This window comes from Ischnura elegans, chromosome 4 (genome assembly GCF_921293095.1).
Source record: "Ischnura elegans chromosome 4, ioIscEleg1.1, whole genome shotgun sequence".
Lineage (NCBI taxonomy): Eukaryota > Metazoa > Arthropoda > Insecta > Odonata > Coenagrionidae > Ischnura > Ischnura elegans.
Window position 1 is genome coordinate 52,831,347 of NC_060249.1, and position 18,475 is coordinate 52,849,821.

Below are 18,475 nucleotides of genomic sequence, written 5' to 3' on the forward strand. Positions count from 1 at the left end.
CTTGTTCTTATCATGAAAGACTCCTATCCCTTATGCCCTCACCCGGGTGAATATGAGAATTCAGAACTCTAGTCTTAAACTCAGCGAGTCATTCCATGGTCGAAGTAAAACAATATTTATTACTTTCAAGAACAATTAAAAATAGAGAGAATTGCTAAAGAATATTTGAGAATTGATAAATAAGGAATGGAAAACAAAAGAAATAACAAATATCTAATGGTCTGAAATTCCACAACCCTTGAGAAAGGCGTGTGGTGACTTAGTGATTACTGGTTTTGCACTGTGTTTATAATCAAAGATAAAATGATGTGTTTGGAGTTCTATAAATAAAACGATATAATTGGAGGTGTATAAATAATCCCTGAAGAAATATAAAAAATAAGTAAAAAGTTCAAAATATTCCAGAAATCTCTTTTCATTACTCGTTTGAAAACCTTGACCTTCCCTGAAAGAGTAATAATTATGATAAGAATCCCCTTATTTATATCATTCACACAAGAAAATCAAGAATTTTCAAATAATCATGAAATTTTGTACTAACTTCAGCTGAAATTTAAACCAGATGTTTAAGAAGAAAGCTGTGTCCACGAACTCATCCTGTACTTTCATGCACTATCAGGACCGAGATCAGCGCTACATAACTAATCCGAAATATCAAAATAAAGTGTTAATTTACTTTATTTAACAAGCAGCTGTTGATACAGTTCGCTTAAACTGAAGTATAATGAGGTGTCTTCTATAGATAAAAGAAAATATGTATTAATAACAAAGAAGAATCGAGATTTACTTACTCGATTTTCTCGAGAACTTACATTCCAATTTTCTTCTCAAATAGCATGAATTGATGACGTTCGCTTTTAAGTAGAAGTGTAATTACAAACCGAAGGTCGCAAGGACTGGGATCAGAGGAATCAAAAGATTATAGAGTAAATTTTAGCATATTTCCACGCCAGTCCACGCTAAGCGTAGCGAGGTTGGGGTCCGAGGGGTCCGGACACCCCCCCCCCCCCGGAATATTACTTCATAAAAGTAAGCAAAGTATTGAAAACCATGAATTTACAAAAGATTTACTCGAACTTCTAACCCTCTACTTAGTACCCTGGTTTTCAAAAATTTTCCGCCCTGGTTTTTTCCTCCCCCCCACCGTAAAATTCCTGGCTACTCCACTGTTCCACGCACTATTTTGATTTCAAAAACACCCGTGAAAAAATAAATATATATCGAATGCTCTCAAAGCTAAGAATATACAACCTTGAAATCATTAGACTAGGTGATGCAACGTCAGAATTGTTTACGAGGAGGAGACAAAAGTAATGACAATAAAAGCTGCTGTAGAAGCTGATGAATAAGATTGCCTGCCAAATCACAGAGTTGCCGATACACGGATGTAAAAGGAGGATAAGCACTGCAGGAAGAAAAACTCACGACTGAGTGACGGCTTGAGGTATATATGTTTATAGGTAAGTTGCCAGTGGTTTGTGATTAAAATACAAGAACAAAACTCCCATTTAGAATGGTCAGTCTTGATTACTGATCAATTATTCCTATAAAGAGTGGAAGAAAACATTTAAACGAGAAATTTCCTTGCATTAAAAAGGTAACATTCTTTGAGTGAATATCTCTTGATAAGACAACTTGATGGAGTTTCCATAATAAAGGATAAAATTATAATAATTATTATAAAATAATTATTTAACTGCTATCAGAAAAGCAAATGATAAAGCAAGGTACGTACAACGAAAACTGTTTGGGGAAAAAAGCTAAAATTGCAAGCAAAATTTCAGAGTAAAAAAATAATTAATTTTACTTTTAGACAACGATGAGAGTTGATAAGGAAATAGATTACTAAAGTCATTAATTTATGGGCTTCCGAACTTCTAAGTGAATTTCAGAATTCAGAAAAGTCCGAGACCGATATATAATGGAAAGGCGGAGACTTAAATAACGTCTAAGGTATATCAACATAGATCACTGCTGGCTTCATTTGAAAGAAATCCCTCCATAAAAATAATGCTCATTATTAGCGAAATTATTCCGGGTGTCCACTACAGTAAATCCAGTTTTACGATGAAATTTCTACAAGGTTTTCTCAAAACTATCACATTGTTTTAGTTGCTCAATGCAGTATTACCATAGGAAAATTATATGTAAAACTAAAATGTAGAATGCAATTAAGATTCATAGTATTCATTACGAGTAAATATTTTCACGAGTTTTACTCACGCAATATTAAGCTCTGCCGATTGTATTTATTTGTGATTCCTAAAATAAATTACTTCGAAATCACATATCCCCATGTTTGCTTCACTCCCTCCCCAACTCTTCAATCTATCGGCGCCACTTGTAAAGAGATATTAAATTTGGACTTAAATATCCCTTTACAAGAGCAAGTACAAGAGTATAAGTCCAACTTTAGTATTTCTTTCCAAATGGCGCCGATAGAGTAGAAATACATGCCATTCTACTTGAATCGTGGCTATTTTTTAAGTGAATACACGTTCTTCGCCCATTGACTTTTTAACTAAAATACTACCTTTCTGCGGATTTCCTCTCTTCGAAAATATGTTGAAATCAAAAATTAGGTTTAGCTAATGCGATAAGAAGAATTGAAGTTGTTGGTAACGTCTGAGAATTGTCAAATGAATGACTGACTATTAATCACAATGGCTTGCGCTATTTCTGAAATAACTTATTTCTTACAGAAGTAAAGTTTCAAGATAGAGAAACACTGGAAAGAAACCTGACGCGAAGGGAAGCATAATATAATTTTTTAACCAGATGAAGTTATTCACTAAAGATACCATACACTCAGCTGAAAATTGAATGCACAATCTTTTAAGAAAGCGCCGCCAGGAATCGTGCCACTATATTTAAAATCTATATAAATAATATAAATCCATAATCTATAAAAATATTGATATTTGTGAGCGTTAATTATTTCTATTAATGCCATGTTGCCGAACAGGGCCAGTGCCGGTTACCGGGAAGCAAAGTTACGCGCAAAAGACGTGGCAACGCAACATTCGTTCGCTTCGGCGTATTTTTTTAATGCCCATTTATAATTTATACTACATAAAAATCACGTCTTTTCGGATCACAGAAAAATTGCAAATAAATTGAGAAGTGTTTCTATCAATTTTAATCTTTCTTTCGGGGTAAACTGTAGGACTAGATAACGTTTAAACATTTTCGTTATTTTGCAACAAAAATGCGTTTTAAAAATACGAAAAAGCCATTTTAGTAATTTAAATTAATGCTTGCAACTTATTGTGGAAGATGAATGTTGTAGACGTAGTACTTTTCCCTAGGTTGAGTTACAAAGTTCATGAAGTTGACAAAACGGCTAATTTTACGGTGCGCGGAGTCATTTATTGCACTGGCGTGTCTATATTTTTGAACTTTTCAAAAATCAAAAAATAAATCACAACTGAGAATAAAATTCCATTTAAAATTACGTATCATTTATTATTATGGCATGCACTGAAGTCCAGATATTTGTGAAGTACAGCGGCACATCATTTTGACGTCGACAGAGAGTAGATTGTTTTTATTTTTCTGCCACTCGAATGTGTATTTTGAGTTTTTTAATGACTAATAAACAAATTTTTGTACTAACTGTATTTTTATCAAAACAAGAACAGTTTTTTTGCTTAATCGATCTTTCGGTTCAAATTTTGATCTTTTTTAATTCGAGCTTTTCATTTCGATAAAAAATCGATTGCACGAAAAATCGATTTGGAACGACATTTTTCCATCCCAAAATCCACCTCGCTAAGTCCTACACAAACTCCACTCCAATCCCCCTGGTTCTCAGCCTTATTTCATCATTTGATCCAATTCTCACCACAAACCACCTCTTTTTACCACCGATCTCTTTCGTGAGACCTTGAAGACACTTATCCTTTCCCACCAGTTGCATGTCGGGAAATACGGGGCAAAGATTAGCAACATATCGCAGAGGGAGTGGGTGCTATCTTCCCAATGAATTCGTGCACGTAGCATCGACACGTACGACGGCTAAGGATTCGTGGTTCACAAGTTATCCAAGCTAGGAAATTCCACACTAATCCTAATCTCTCCGCTTTTTCCTAGGTCCCGCATTCTTGATATCCTCAGCCGGAGTAATATTTGGGTCACCCACGATGGTCAGTACTGGGTTGCGAAATTGAGGAAATCAAATTGAAATTTTTATCCTTATAAAATGCCTGCAGCCACAAGTCATTCAACTCCCACGCTGCTTAACTACCGAAGCAAAAAAGTCCTCATTTCAACCAAAGTATGGTAAAGCTCAATATGAATGGCAATTTTAATTTCAATATTTTTTAATTTTGCAGCAATAAATTTACTAGTCACTTTAACTTATTCAAATTCGACTAGAATATTTTACAAGAAATTTTTGATAGTTAAATATACAGTAACATTAGTTGTAGGCAATTGTCCAAGCCACTCTCCTCATTTGCTTTTCCTATTCAAAACGACAACAACAGCTAAATATTAATTAGAGGGGATACGTCCCATATAAAAATGAGCACAGAATGGAGTACTTTCTGTGTATTAAAAGCGTAACTAAAGCAATGCTCTTCATTTCCCAATTCATTACATCATTCACACTCCCTCTACCGCTATCAGCAAGTTCTATGAAAGCACTGCATGGAGCAAGTGGCTTTGTACGCAGTCACGCGCACGGGCGCAAAGTTACCATACCAAGTTCGCCATGAAAAAATATTTGACTTAAACGGGATTCGAACCCGAATCTCCCGATTGCCGGTCAGGCGCGTTAGCCAGTTACGCCACCAAGACATCTGAATCAGGATATCCACGTTCGAATCTCAGCCAAGACAAATATTCTTTCACGGCGAACTTTATCCTTGATGTATTAGAGCTCTTAAGTTCCATCAATTGTTTAACCTGCAGAACGACTCACGGGCAGCTAGTTTTCAGCACAAAACTACTCAGTTCTAAATCTACAAGGCCACGTGATATTTCAAAGGATTTATGCAAATAACTATTTGGAGTCTCCGGTAGGACTTCTCCAGGCATAAGTAACGCACGCAATAAACCTCAATCAGTAGTCGCTTGCACATAATTCCAAGGTCGCATAATAAATTTCCTCCGTACTTGGTTATAATACAGATGCCATCAATAATGTACTCCCCTAAATCTTGAAAATGAGCATAATTAAACTCTTACAATTTCAACGACAGGAGACCCTTTTATACTGAATACTCATGACAAAACAAATAAGCTTCCTTTTATGTTGCGATCAATGAGCAGTGCAAATGACCCTGTAATCGACGGACTAATAAAACGTATTTCTACAACCACTAAATTTTCTTGGAGTACGATGTAACAGTTTTGGTAAATAAGAAAGGGAAAAGCCTAAAATAAATTGTATCCCAAAGATTATGAATACTACAACGTCGCAAAGACCTAATTACAAACTATCATATTGAAGTTAAGCGGACTAGCCAAGCAATATCACCAGAGAAGATGCTCATTGTACAGAAAAGCTTGGTAATTTTTTCAATATTTCCTCGAAAAAAATGGATTTTTTAACCACAAAAACCACACTTTTTACAATAATGGCTCTTAAAAATAAGCGGAATTCTCCAAATAATTACGATTCCCAATTAAGCCCTATTTCACGGAGGCATTAGCACAGCTTTCAAATCAAAATAACGAAAAATAAAATATCTATCAACAAAAACAGCAAATTCAAATCCTGACCGATGGTTATTAATTTGAAATAAAAGTATCACGATAATTATGATCAGTTTCTACGGCTTTCAGTTTGCAAAAGATGGGGGAACTAGATTGAGATGTAACTAAAGAAAGCAAAGAAGTCTCTTACCTAGGACCTAGATTATAAATTTCTTAAAGTTAATCATGCTAGTCATACTCTCAGGAGTCTCTGATTTAAAAATAATAAAAACCTAGCAACTGATATGTCTAAAATAAAAAAATTTCAAACCTAAACATCAGTAATAGCGGCATCATAAGTCTAAAGGCAGTAAAAAGCCAACATGTGGTTCAGGGTCCGCGCTGACATACCCCTAATTTTTCATACATTGTCGAAATAACAAAGTGTCTGTTATTGATAATAATGAGCCCTTATACCACGCACAAGCTCCAAGTTTCGATTTAAAAGCGCAGTGCCGACAGTGTAACGTATTTTCAAAGTACAGAAATAACCAGAATAATATTGCTATTATAAATACAGTATTCATTCACGCCGTGATTCAAACCAAAAGGTCAAATTACCCGTCATTATCTAATCTGGTGACCTAACGGCATTGATCGATATGAAACCAATAAGACTCGCTTACTTCCAACAGTTCCGAGAATTCCACTCCACAAATTGTCAACTTGCCTTCCACTGTTTCTTACTTCCGTCGAGCCTGTTCCCTTCCTTCAATTTCCCTGATAGGATTACACCATTAGTAGCAGACGACAGCACTAGCTTAGCCTAGCCATCCCTTCGCTTTTTCAAGCTGTTTTGCTTAAACCACTCACGTCCCTGTACAATCGCCCCGCTAGCCATATTAACGACTTCATTTTGGTCCATAACTAATATAACGAACCACAGTTTTTCTTTTTCTGAATGCTCGAATCGCTAAATTAACTTTCTCTCCGAATAAAACAAAAAAATAGAAATATTTCGAAGAAACTAACTCGGTAAAAATATGGTCTCACACTCAGTGATTCGACCCTGACTCAGTGGTTGGGGTATCAGGGGTAGAGCTTACTCCGGACGAAGATGAAGGCTAGTGAAATTCACGATGTTAGCACTGCATTTTCCTTGGCCATCTCAAGCGAGCGATATTCATTCATTTCCTCATAGTCATTTCCTGGAGGATTTTGGTGTGAAGATGTGAATGATGGTGCGAAAGTTTTAGTCCTCGGTTTTATAGATTATTTGGCAAAATAAAAATCTAAAGTATGGAGTTCAGTGTAGTCCTATTTTAAATTCTAAGACATAGGGACGCATAGGGTTTAGTAAATTCAAAATTATCATTTTTTACGGCGAATTATGCAAAATGCTACTTATAAAATTAGAAAAATTGCAATGTCCAATTCAAGCTCAAATAAATGTTTTTTTTTTTAATTAGGATTTTTCTTTGAAAATTTTCATCTATCCAACATAATACTATCAAACATCAAATATTCAACCTGTCATCAATTTGGAAGATTGAAATATTAGCGTGAGTGCTTTAATTACGTGAGGTGATTTTGACTATTTCTGGACCCCACCTGTGAGTTTTTACCCATTTTTAGTGAGATATCATGAAATTTGGCTCGACCCTCCCTCTCTCTAATCTCATGTGACATTGTTCAAAATGCGTATTTTCAGAGTAGGTATGCTTCTTATTTAAACTGATTTTATGCATATACAAGACAATGCCATCTTATGATGTATAAAAAGTTACGATTGTAGTTCTGCAATGTTCGGCAATGTGGGTAGCCCCGCATGGGGGGGGGGGGGGGGGGGCTGCCCCCTGCGCCACTCATATGTATCCACCACTGACTCTTAACGAGAGGTTGAGATAGCATCCTACCTATGCTTCATTGCGCTGGATTTGTTAAAAAAAAAACAAATTGTTTCATTATTTTTATTTAACATTAGTTAAGACTGGTTTTCAGATTACTTATAACGTAGTCTAAAACGCATTTTACACTGTTTCTTGCAGAAAAAAATTACGTGATACTAGCCAGGACCACCCTATCTTCTAGGTGAGAGGGGTGAGAATCGGCTTGATCCCCCTCCCCCATAAAGACCTCACGTAATTAATGAATGTCTCCTTACCCTAAGAACTTAAGCTATTGCAATTGCTCATAGAATAGTCGTTCCCTCGAATCTACAGGGTAATAGAAGGGCCTTCGAGATTTCCGAGTCTAGGTATGGCCCTACCTCTTTCTGCATCTGACGCAAAGTTAACACGGCCAATTTTAATCCATCAAGAGTGCAAGTAATTGAAAGGTAAGTGAAGATTACGCCTTTCCATGACTCGTTCATCGTAGGAATTAATCCGAAATACTGCGTTTCCGACTGAAATAATCACGGCACACTGGCGAGATACGAAATAAGGAATTCGGTTACGATATAGGGAGCCCTGATGGGTGCGTTCGGACGTGAGAGGGTGGTGTCTGGTGGTTGGGGGCAGGGCGGCCACCTGCTGAGACGGAGGTGGGATAGAGTACTTCTGCCCCAACGAGAAGTCACATTCATCCACCAGATGGCGAAGAAATTACCGGTCAACTGTGTCCTCCTCATCCTCCTCCTCTACGCGGCGAGCGGTGAGTTTTGGGCGCCAACTTTCTGGTCGTGGCAGCCCTGTTTTTGCTTTTCTTACTACAATGACATAATTGGCAAGCTTTCAAGATTTTTAAGTTAAAAAATATTCGAATTTTAAATGATTATCCTCAAGTATTACGCTCCAGCGTAATTACCGAATTAGGCGGACGCTATAATTCTACAAAGCAGTTCCTCCAGACATATGCTGAAGAATAAAATCGGGTACGCACATTAGAAGTTCTCGTATTCAGGGTGAGATAGGTAATTTTACAGGGTTTCACCTCAAGTAGCCATTCAATTCATAAATGGAGTTTTGGATTCGGTAATAAAACAAGGCGTCAAAGAAACGGAGGTCATACGATATCCGCTTTTAAACTGAAAAAGTCATTCCATTAGGGTGTCACACTACTCGAAGTATACGCTTTCATCATTTTTTCTTCAGTAATTACAGGAAAATGGACACAGCAGTGAGAATATCAAGAAGAGAATTGTGTCGGCTAAGGAGGCGTTCATTAATCGGTAAGAGCTGATGAGATGTTCATTAATTGCGAGTCGAAAGAAAAGGCTAATGAAGAGTCTGATCTGGAGTGTACCACTTCACGTTTATTTATGGATAAGGTTTGAGACGTGTGTTTGAAGTAGAATAGAAAAGTTGAAGAGATGGGGAGAGGAAGAGTAGATGAAGTGATGGATATCTTGGGTGAGGGGAGGAAACTTCTATAGGAGATAAAGGATTTGGATGGAGCAAGTCTTGACTGCGGAGAGGATGCTATATCAACATCTCTCTAAGAGTCAGTGGCGGATACATATGAGGGGCGCAGTGGGCGTCCCCCCATGCGGGGCTACCCGCATTGCCGAATATTGTAAAACTACAATTGTAACTTTTTTATGCCATAAGATAGCATTGCCCTGTATAGGCGTCTAAGCAGTTTAAATAAAACTATCTTAAATTTTCCATTTAACTTGATTATTTTTCATTACGATAAAAGTTTAGGTCGCCCAAAATATCTTTTGCGCCCCATTCAATTTTTTCTGCATCCGTTACTCGTTAGAGAGCACTAACAGACTTTCTCTACACTCTTTTCTCCATTCTCTTGATTGACCTTAACTAACGGTCGACTTATCCGTTCACCCGTAACCACGTATTTCATTTCATAGCAGGCTAGTAACGGCGTAAGTCCATCCTCCCGACCGCTCCTGTCTTCCTACCGTAGACAAGGAGATTTGCTTTGAGAGTTCAAGGGTTTAAACCCACCCTTCCCAGAAATATTTTCTGAAGATAGTCTCTAGAGGATTCCCACATGAAATTCCTACTTGAAATGAACCATCGAATTGAGTTTATGAAGCTCTTGAAAAGTACAGCCCTATTTTTTTTTAGCCACTCATTCCAGCGAAATGTATGCAATTCGAATAAACATCAGCTCTACACCACTGCACAACAGCACTCACATCGTGCAGAAGTCCTTAAAAGAAAATTCATATGAGCTTTAGAGCTTTAAATGCGTTTTTTGTTACACTTGGTTACATGATCTCATCAGGGATTGATTCGCGGACACCTCCCAATGAAAGGCCGACATACATGGGGCAGGTAATTGCACAATCTGACGTGTGTACGAAGGCGCAGTCGAAATTGCGTCGTGTAAAGCGCTGAAATGCTAGAACGCATGCGAGAATGCATTGGCGTGAGATGGAAAAATAGCACCTGGTTTTAACTTCGTTCACGCAATCGCCCAATTGAACGCCATAATGAGATAATCAACGTAGATCTAACGAGCGCAATTATGTTCCCCGTGTAAAACGGCCTTATCACTATAAAGTTTGATTGAATTCTAAAACCCGGATTTCGGACACTCCCCTTGTCTGACAAGTTCTCTTGGCACAATCAAACTTCCCTTCATTACCAGGATATCTTCAACATAAGGGATACATGTGAATCAGTCTGCACTGACCTCCAAAATTATAAAATTGCGATTGTACCCATTGGCCTCTAGATATGGTATGGTATTTGGAGGAGGCGACCGATAAGAGGGGTCCTTTGCACCATAAGGGAAGGATACGGAAGAAAGGGTAGATAGACACCCAGCGCCAGCATTAGCCTGCTCTTAACGACAGGCGCCAAGAAGACCACGTCGTAACGTCCCATCCGACGGACGGTGAGTTGCGCTTGAAATGTCCTCCACACAGCATTCAATCAGGGATCGGGCAGTCTCTGAAACTTATCTGCCACCGCCGCGATTTGAACCCAAGCTCACTGGGTGGGAATCCATCACCACACCAACCCAATCCCCGGCTTCCAGGTTCCTCAATTGTTAATTTGTATGGTGCAATTCGCGTCTTGGAGACCATTGGCGTGGTCGCCGGCGCGCGCCGTACGCCGATGTCGTGGACTTTTTATCGTTGGCACAAACTTTCGAATTGAATAAGCTACGACTATTGCTTTGACAAGTTCTCACAGCACAATCAAACCTCCCTCCTCACCCCGACTATTGAAATTACAGGATGCAGGGGGAGCGAGGCAGAGGATTCGGTGGACGAGACCAACTCGGTGGATGAGGGCAACTCGATGGACGCCCGCTTCATGCCTCAGTGGCCTTCGTTCTCCTCCCTGATGGCGCTCGTCAGCGGATCCGTGGGATGCCCGTCGCCATCCCAGGAACTCACCGAGACCTGCACCGGGGACGAAGTCTCCTTTTATCTGTACAAAAGGCGAGTTTTCATAGAGCGTAAGAATGATGGAAAGCAGAAATGTTTGGGTGGATCTGTCCATATTCCGGTTTTTCGCCGCGTCTTCGGGTTCTTCGACTGGAATCCCGGCCAGGTGGAATCCCGGCGAAACTGTCGTCAACGTCTGACAAACATCACGGCGAAAGCCCCGAAGATGGAGAGATCCACTATTCCAGAACGCCACGGAAGACTACGTGTTAGCAGAAATGTTTCTTCCATTTGTAAAGCAAACCTCAAAAGATTCGAAAGTGCATAACACTCGACACTCAACCGTAGGAGTGAAATGATGCTTCAACTTGATGATGCAATTCATCCAGTTGTGCCTTCTGCGCGCGTCGCTCACAGCATACGTTTTGCCACATGCAAAAGCGCCAGCGGACAGCATAAGTTGCGCCAGTAGCGCAGCTCATGTATCTGTATTTAATGGCAAAAATGTTACTCTCCTTTCTCTCGCCTTTGGCTACCAGCCGAGCGCGAGGAACCAAATAAATCAAGCAATTGTGAGGATATATGATATTACAGACTTCGATGGTGTCCTTGCATCTGATCGACAACGCCACCGTTGAATGAATGTATCTGATAAATAAATTAAATCGCTTTCGATCAAATTCTTCTCCCACAATACCTACAAAAACGTATTCCTTTACTTTGAACGCGTGAGAAATTGTAATCGTTGTTATTAAATGGAGAACAGAGCTGGAAATGATGAATTCCGCCATCCTAACAGTAGTTTTCTTTTCTTAGTTGTGCATAAATGAGTATAGAATATACTCTAAGGTCAGTAGGTGCGGTCTTCATTAATGCTGGCCAACAGACCAGAAAAGAATACTGAAAAGCTGTGGCAGAATTGCTTTACTTTTTCGTTTTCAGTAAGTCCTCAAGAAAAAAAAATTAATCAATTCACCAAAAGCTACACACACGGTTTCCAGATGTCTGCTAACGACATCATCACGTGCGGCGAATCGTAAGAAATCTGTTGTGATACATTACAATATAAATTATAGAGGTGGCTGGACTTGCTGTATCACTCCATCAATGGTGCTTCAATCACATGGACGTAACGTTCGGTGGTAATTTACAATTCCTACGTACCTACAGAGTCTCTCTTATGCAACCGTGTAGTAATCTGTAAAATCTGATATCCGAAAGCCCTTGAATCTGGAATGCATCAACATTCATTTCTAACGGCCTGTCTGCAGGGATGGCCCAAGCGATGGTATCCGCGTTTACCCTGGAGAAGGAGAAGCCCTGCGGGAAGCTGGCTTCGATCCCTCGCAGCCCGTCAAGGTCCTAATCCACGGATACACTGGAAGCAGAAACTATGATCCCAACCCGCAAGTGAGACCAGGTGAGTTAAACACGATTCATATCTTCCAATTTAATAGCTTCTGAAGTAATGTACCTTATTGCTTTGAACGTAAACAGGACTATTATTTTCGGTTCTTTTTTATTCCCGCTCTTCCTTTGACAGTCATTTTATTTTACCCACCCCTCTACCCTTAACCTTTTCTACGGAACTGATCTTTCATTTCAAACATGTTTTCCAAGTATGTAGACAGTCTATTTGAAGTAGAAGATAGTTATTATTGCATGGAATACACCTTGAGCCCTCGCTCAACCGACGTAAACTGGCGCATGGTAATAGCTACGTTGACTGGACGACCCTAAGGTTGTCGGTGACTCCGATTTCTGTAAATTGATGGCATAGTTCATGCACGATCTTTCACAGCCTAATTTATCATGGGATGAACTCAAACCCTTACGGCGCCTTGCAGTTAAGTATGCATATCATGCGATTTGAAACGACTATGAAAAGGGATTCTATAAATAATAAACACATCGAAAGGAGAACCTAAAAACAGGTATTTTTGGTTTCCAGCTTATTTGAATGCCGGAGATTACAACGTGTTCTCCGTCGACTGGTCACCGTTGGCCAAGGAGCCGTGCTACCTGTCCGCCGCCAAAGGGGTTCCGATTGTGGCTTCGTGCACGGGTCGCCTTATCGACACCATTGCCGCTGCCGGCGTGCAGCCGAAAGATGTACACATAGTGGGCTTCAGCCTTGGGGCGCACGTGTCCGGCCATGTCAACAAGTTCGTCACCACTGGCCGCGTCGGGAGGATATCAGGTGAGGAAATGACAAGGAATGCCACTTACTTCACACACGACTATGGTCCTACCGCAGAAGGGGCACTTATTACCGCCATATCATCGCATTTCAGTAGAGTAGACGCGCTTGGACCAAACAACAAAACAAACCACACTCTTTCGCCTCAATGAATCCCCAGAAAAATCTTATAGAGTATTAGAGGGTTTTCAGGTAACTTATTAACATCTTTTAAACATCCACAAGATTCCATTAGGCCCATTAGTAGATGCAGTAGCAGCAGAAAAGTGGTAGCTGTTAAAATCCGCGAATAAGCATCAATGCACTTTACGCAGTAATCGCCATCATCAAAAGTCAACAATCGTGAGATTAGTTCGACTATGCTCAGCTCTCCTATAATCTGCTGTATATAACTCATTCGGGGGCGTCCCACGTCCTTCTCCCAGTCCACCTGTCCAAGACTAATTCAGGCCATCATGTCTCATGATGTGGTCTAGTAACTATTTCCGATTTCTATATAGGGTTTTTAGAAGATTTCTACATTCTCCCACGCTTCTTAGCAGTTCCTCATCACCTACTCGATCGATCCATTCTATTTTTATCATTTTCATTAGCACCAAATTCCGAATGCTTTTATTCTCCAATTCTGTTCTCCGGTTAGCGTCCAAGCCTCGCTCCCATAAAGAATTATGCTCCTTATGTAACATCTCATGAATTGTTTCCTTATGTGCATGCTTGTATTATCAGACATGTCACCAGGTTTATGGTCCCAAATTTTTCACACTTTTCTCTTCTTTTGGGACATAGGAATGACGATGTTCTTTCTTGAAGTCACTTTTATATATCTCCTGTTCAGTACATTTCGTAGATGATCTTGTAAAGTTGAGTTTTCTCTCTAGCATTATATTAGCTCTTCTGGAATATTATTTACTACTGGTGCCTTATTCTGTCGCAGGTCTCTTATTGCAGCGTTCAATTCTGTTCTTAATTTCCCAGCCCCCTTTTCCACCTCACTTTCATCCTCCATAATTTTTACGCAGAATCTGCTACAATACGCTGGCCTTACACATATACAACTATTTAAGTGCGCACTAATAAATGAGAGACTAAATTTAATTTTCTACATGACGTTAATAACGGCAAGCGAGAAATATGGAAAAGTTTTTTTTTGGAAGCAGCATCACAGACAAATAAATCCAGATTATTTCATGAAATTAAAAGTGAATGTGCGGTGCATTATCTACACGCAAAAATATATACACCAATGACTTTTAAAAACTGCTATTTTATTGCAAGTGACACTACTAACATAACTAGCGGCAACAACACCTTTTTTCCTCCGAATTTCACAGTTCGTCAGTATTTCACGGTCAATGAGACTAACAAAATGGTATGGCTGACCATGAAATAAACTGATGTTTCAATTGTGAGATATCCTTTAAATGTTTTACACAACCTTAGGTCGAAAATCAAGACAGCTAATATGTAGCATTCCTAATCATTACAATATTATTATTAAATTTACTCGAAAGAATTCATTCAACCCACCATATGGACCAGTTTAGTAAAAAAATATCAATCAACACTTGATATCCTTTTCTACCCTTCTACTTTATGCAACTAAATCCACTTCATACTTATTAAAAAAATAAACACTTGCCCTGGAAAATAATCTTATTGTCTCGATAATCTTATTGGTCTAATTACACGGTATATTCTCCCCCTTCCGCACTTTCCAGGTCTGGACCCTGCACTGCCGTTCTTCGCCTCCGTGTTCGACGATTCGGTGCTAGACCCTTCAGACGCGGACTTCGTGGACGTAATCCACACCAACGCGGGTAACAAAGGAAAGATGGGACCAAATGGCCACGTGGACTTTTACCTGAACGGAGGATTCATGCAGCCGGGTTGCGAATCGCATGACGACACATTCATTGGCGAGTAAACATCATCTCCCTGGCCTCCACTTTCTTCAATCCTTTGATGCAGGGAATCCTGATCAGCAGCATGCAATAACGCGGTGTATGTGGAGCACTGCTATGATGTGGCGTGAATGAGGACCGGCTCCTCGAGCGAAGTTACCACGGACGAAACTGGACATCACCACGAAGGAATTGTTGCGAGTCCGATGGCTAGGAAACTACTGACTGAGGGTAGACGATGGATGAGGCGTTCGACGTTGCCACATTAGTGCTGAGAACAATTACCGCCTCTTAAAGAAGCCAAGGACGGAAAAGTGGGACGTGGCAACAACGTACCGTGTATCACTCGATAACTTCTTTCGTCAGTCGCTCTCGTTTAGATTCCGTAATAGGCACGGGGACATTGGAAAAGAAATACGTCACACACATGAGTCGAAAGAAAAATTCGGTGCCTATCATGATATCCATAGCAAAGCAAGTTGTGTAAAATAGAAAAAGGTGGACAATTACATATTTAGTAACTTAGCTCTACACCTGCGAGACAAAATGCATCAAGAGTATTGAGAACTGTTAATGACAGCCACGGATGTCTGGTAATATTCGCGAACAACCAAGACGCATTTATTATATAACCGCTCACCATAAAACACTGAAACGATAAAATAAACAGCAATTCAAGTAGATAGTCAAATTACGAAAAAACAAGGAGCTAGTAATGACATCAAGCACAATTAGTACTGGTGTAAAAATCCCCATATCTAACAATGTAAGACAATAAAGCGCAGAAACTTGAGTCGTAAGTTTTATTTCGATTGGGGTTTTGCAACAGTCGTTACTATAAATCAATAAACGAAGAAATTATTGGAATAAAAGATGAACTAAAGACCAAGGGTAAGTGAACAGGAGGACAGGAAGGATTCAGTGAACGTTAAATGAAAGGACGGAAGCACTAAATGATGAAAATATATCATAGTAATTTTAAAAATGCACGACAAACAGAAGAGATTTCTTTGACGACAAAAAATGGAGAAGTGAAAGATCGCGAAATTTAAAAAAATTGAAGTACCTCTCACATAGCCGGAAACTCGTGACGTTTCTATAGTTCAAAAACAATTAATGCCGAGATGAAAAATGACTGTAAAAATCAGGCCCAGAACTAGCGCGGGACAGGAGGGGTCACATGCCCCGAGCGGCAGATTTTATGAGACGGCTAAATTTGAAACGTTTATTCTTAAAAGTTATTAAATTTTTCTCACTAAATGATTGAAAAATAATTACTAAATTATTAAACAATAATATTAATAAAATTTCTTAATAACAAACATGCGGTGCGTAACTTCAATCCATCGCATCTCAAAAAAAGCTTACGGATGTAATATATTTAAGAAAAAGGGGGAGGGAGGGAGAAAACGGGGATGAGGGAAGAGGCTCTGTCAGGGGGGGTAAACTCATCGTTGCCCCCCCCTGACAAACTCTCAGTTCCGGCTCAGGAATAAATATCATAGCCAATACTCACGATAGAAAATCAAATGAGGAGTACTTTTAAGAAAACTCCTCAAGAATAAACACGACAATTAGAGGAGTATTTTTAAGACATTTTTTACAAAGTGGCGTAGCAAACGTTACCTCCACAGACCAAATGTCGTATTCCATCATGAATGGGTGGATATTTCGATGAAGAAACATAAAGAGAGGAGAAATATTTACGAGATTTCTAGGCATGGTAGGGCGGTCCATTTGAATTAATGAAAGCGTAAAATGATTTTTGAACAGCATACCATCATTGGATAAATACTTATTAGGTTATGAAATCGATATACACTAATTTTGGAATACTCTGGGAATGCTTATTACCTATTTCCACTTCATCTTTATTTTTAAATATTTTTTTTCTCTTTTTTTCGTTACGACACAATCAGATCGGCACAGCTGCTCGCATACCCGCGCCACCGAAGTGTTTGCAGAGTCCATATCATCGCAAGAGGGCTTCTGGGGCACCCACTGCTCCAACTGGATGGATCACGTGGCTGGTCTCTGCACCGACGATGGAGAGCTGGTGCTCATGGGGGAGCATGTGGATCCTAGGTGAGGGTGAGGGCTCCACGCACCACACGCATGCCGGACAACGGCGCTCGGCACGAGTTCATGACGGGACACGGGAGAAAAATAAAAATATTCCATTCGACGCACAAACGTTCAATAGTTCTGACGTGCAAGGGAGGATTGAGGTCGCCGTTTCGGGGGGTGGGGGGGGGTGAGTTGGAAAGCGAGTGGTTCATCACTTTTCGCCGCACCTTCTTGATGGGGATACCTCTAATCAATAAAGCTTCTTGAGGTCTGCAGTGAAGTTTTCTCGGGTTTCGCACCAGGTCAGGTCGTTGGGCGAGTCGTCCATCGAAACGTTGAAAGGAGAAATGGAGGACCTGACCTGGTGCGAAACCCGAGAAAACTTCACTGCAATTGTTCGCCGGGAAAAAAAAAACAAAAATTATATTTCTTGAGGTCTGATATACGTATAGGAGTCGATTGCGATATTCTTCGATCATTCTTAAAGATTGTATGCTAACCTGATTAATTAAGAATTTGCACACAATAGATACCTCAAAAAATGAACCAATCTATCATAAATGAGAGGTATATTGCAAGTTCCTCTGAAAAAAATTATTCACCACACGACGAGCGTAGGAACGCGACAAACGATGAATAAAAATTTTCAGGGTAACTAGCAAGGACTCTCTCATTTTTCACGTTTTAGTCTTATTAAGATATTAATCACCAATACAGATCATCAATAAGAAAACCAGAATATGTTACAAACATTTTAATTAGAGCATGACTGGGATTCGGAAAAGCTACGAAGACGACTTTACTTGGTACACACAAAGGGTGCTATTGATAACAGCTAAATTATACAAAATTATCCAAAAACTCAAAAAACAAATGGTAATTTCGGACATGGTTTTAATGAAGCTCAACCGCAACAAGGAACTATGTTGTTACAGTACACTACAAAGAAAGGGGACTTATGCTTACCCATGCTTCATCTATTAAAACCTGAGCAAAAAGAAGCGAGAATAAGGGAACATATAAACCAGATAGGAGACAAAAGGTAGCCATAAAAGTAAAAAGAGATAAATGAGTCCAAATGGACATTCAAGGTAAAGGAGATAAACTTATCAGTAAGCCTTTAAAATATAAATATAACTATCTTTAAAAACAAACATGCATGACAGCTTAAACGCATGCGTTGTGATTGTTAATGCCAATCCATGTTAACGTGACTAACATAATCTAGCATTCAAAAATACGTCAATTGCATTACGGGATGGACTGAAAATGAAAAAATCATTTCCAACTCACGAGAAGAAACTTAAGCCGTGTTACTTTTGTTGTACCTCGGTCAACAGGAAATCCGATTGAATAATTTTC

At 39.5% G+C, this 18,475-nt stretch overlaps 1 protein-coding gene across 1 annotated transcript; it reads left to right on the forward strand.

Annotated features, from left to right (window-relative positions):
* The first annotated feature begins 8,114 nt into the window (after window positions 1-8,114).
* LOC124158140 (phospholipase A1 member A-like) lies at window positions 8,115-17,135 on the forward strand. The gene is made up of 6 exons (XM_046533323.1): window positions 8,115-8,295; window positions 10,792-10,999; window positions 12,217-12,365; window positions 12,897-13,145; window positions 14,864-15,061; window positions 16,966-17,135. The coding sequence occupies exons 1-6, from the start codon at window positions 8,115-8,117 to the stop codon at window positions 17,133-17,135; spliced, it is 1,155 nt and encodes a 384-aa protein (XP_046389279.1).
* Window positions 17,136-18,475: the final 1,340 nt, after the last annotated feature.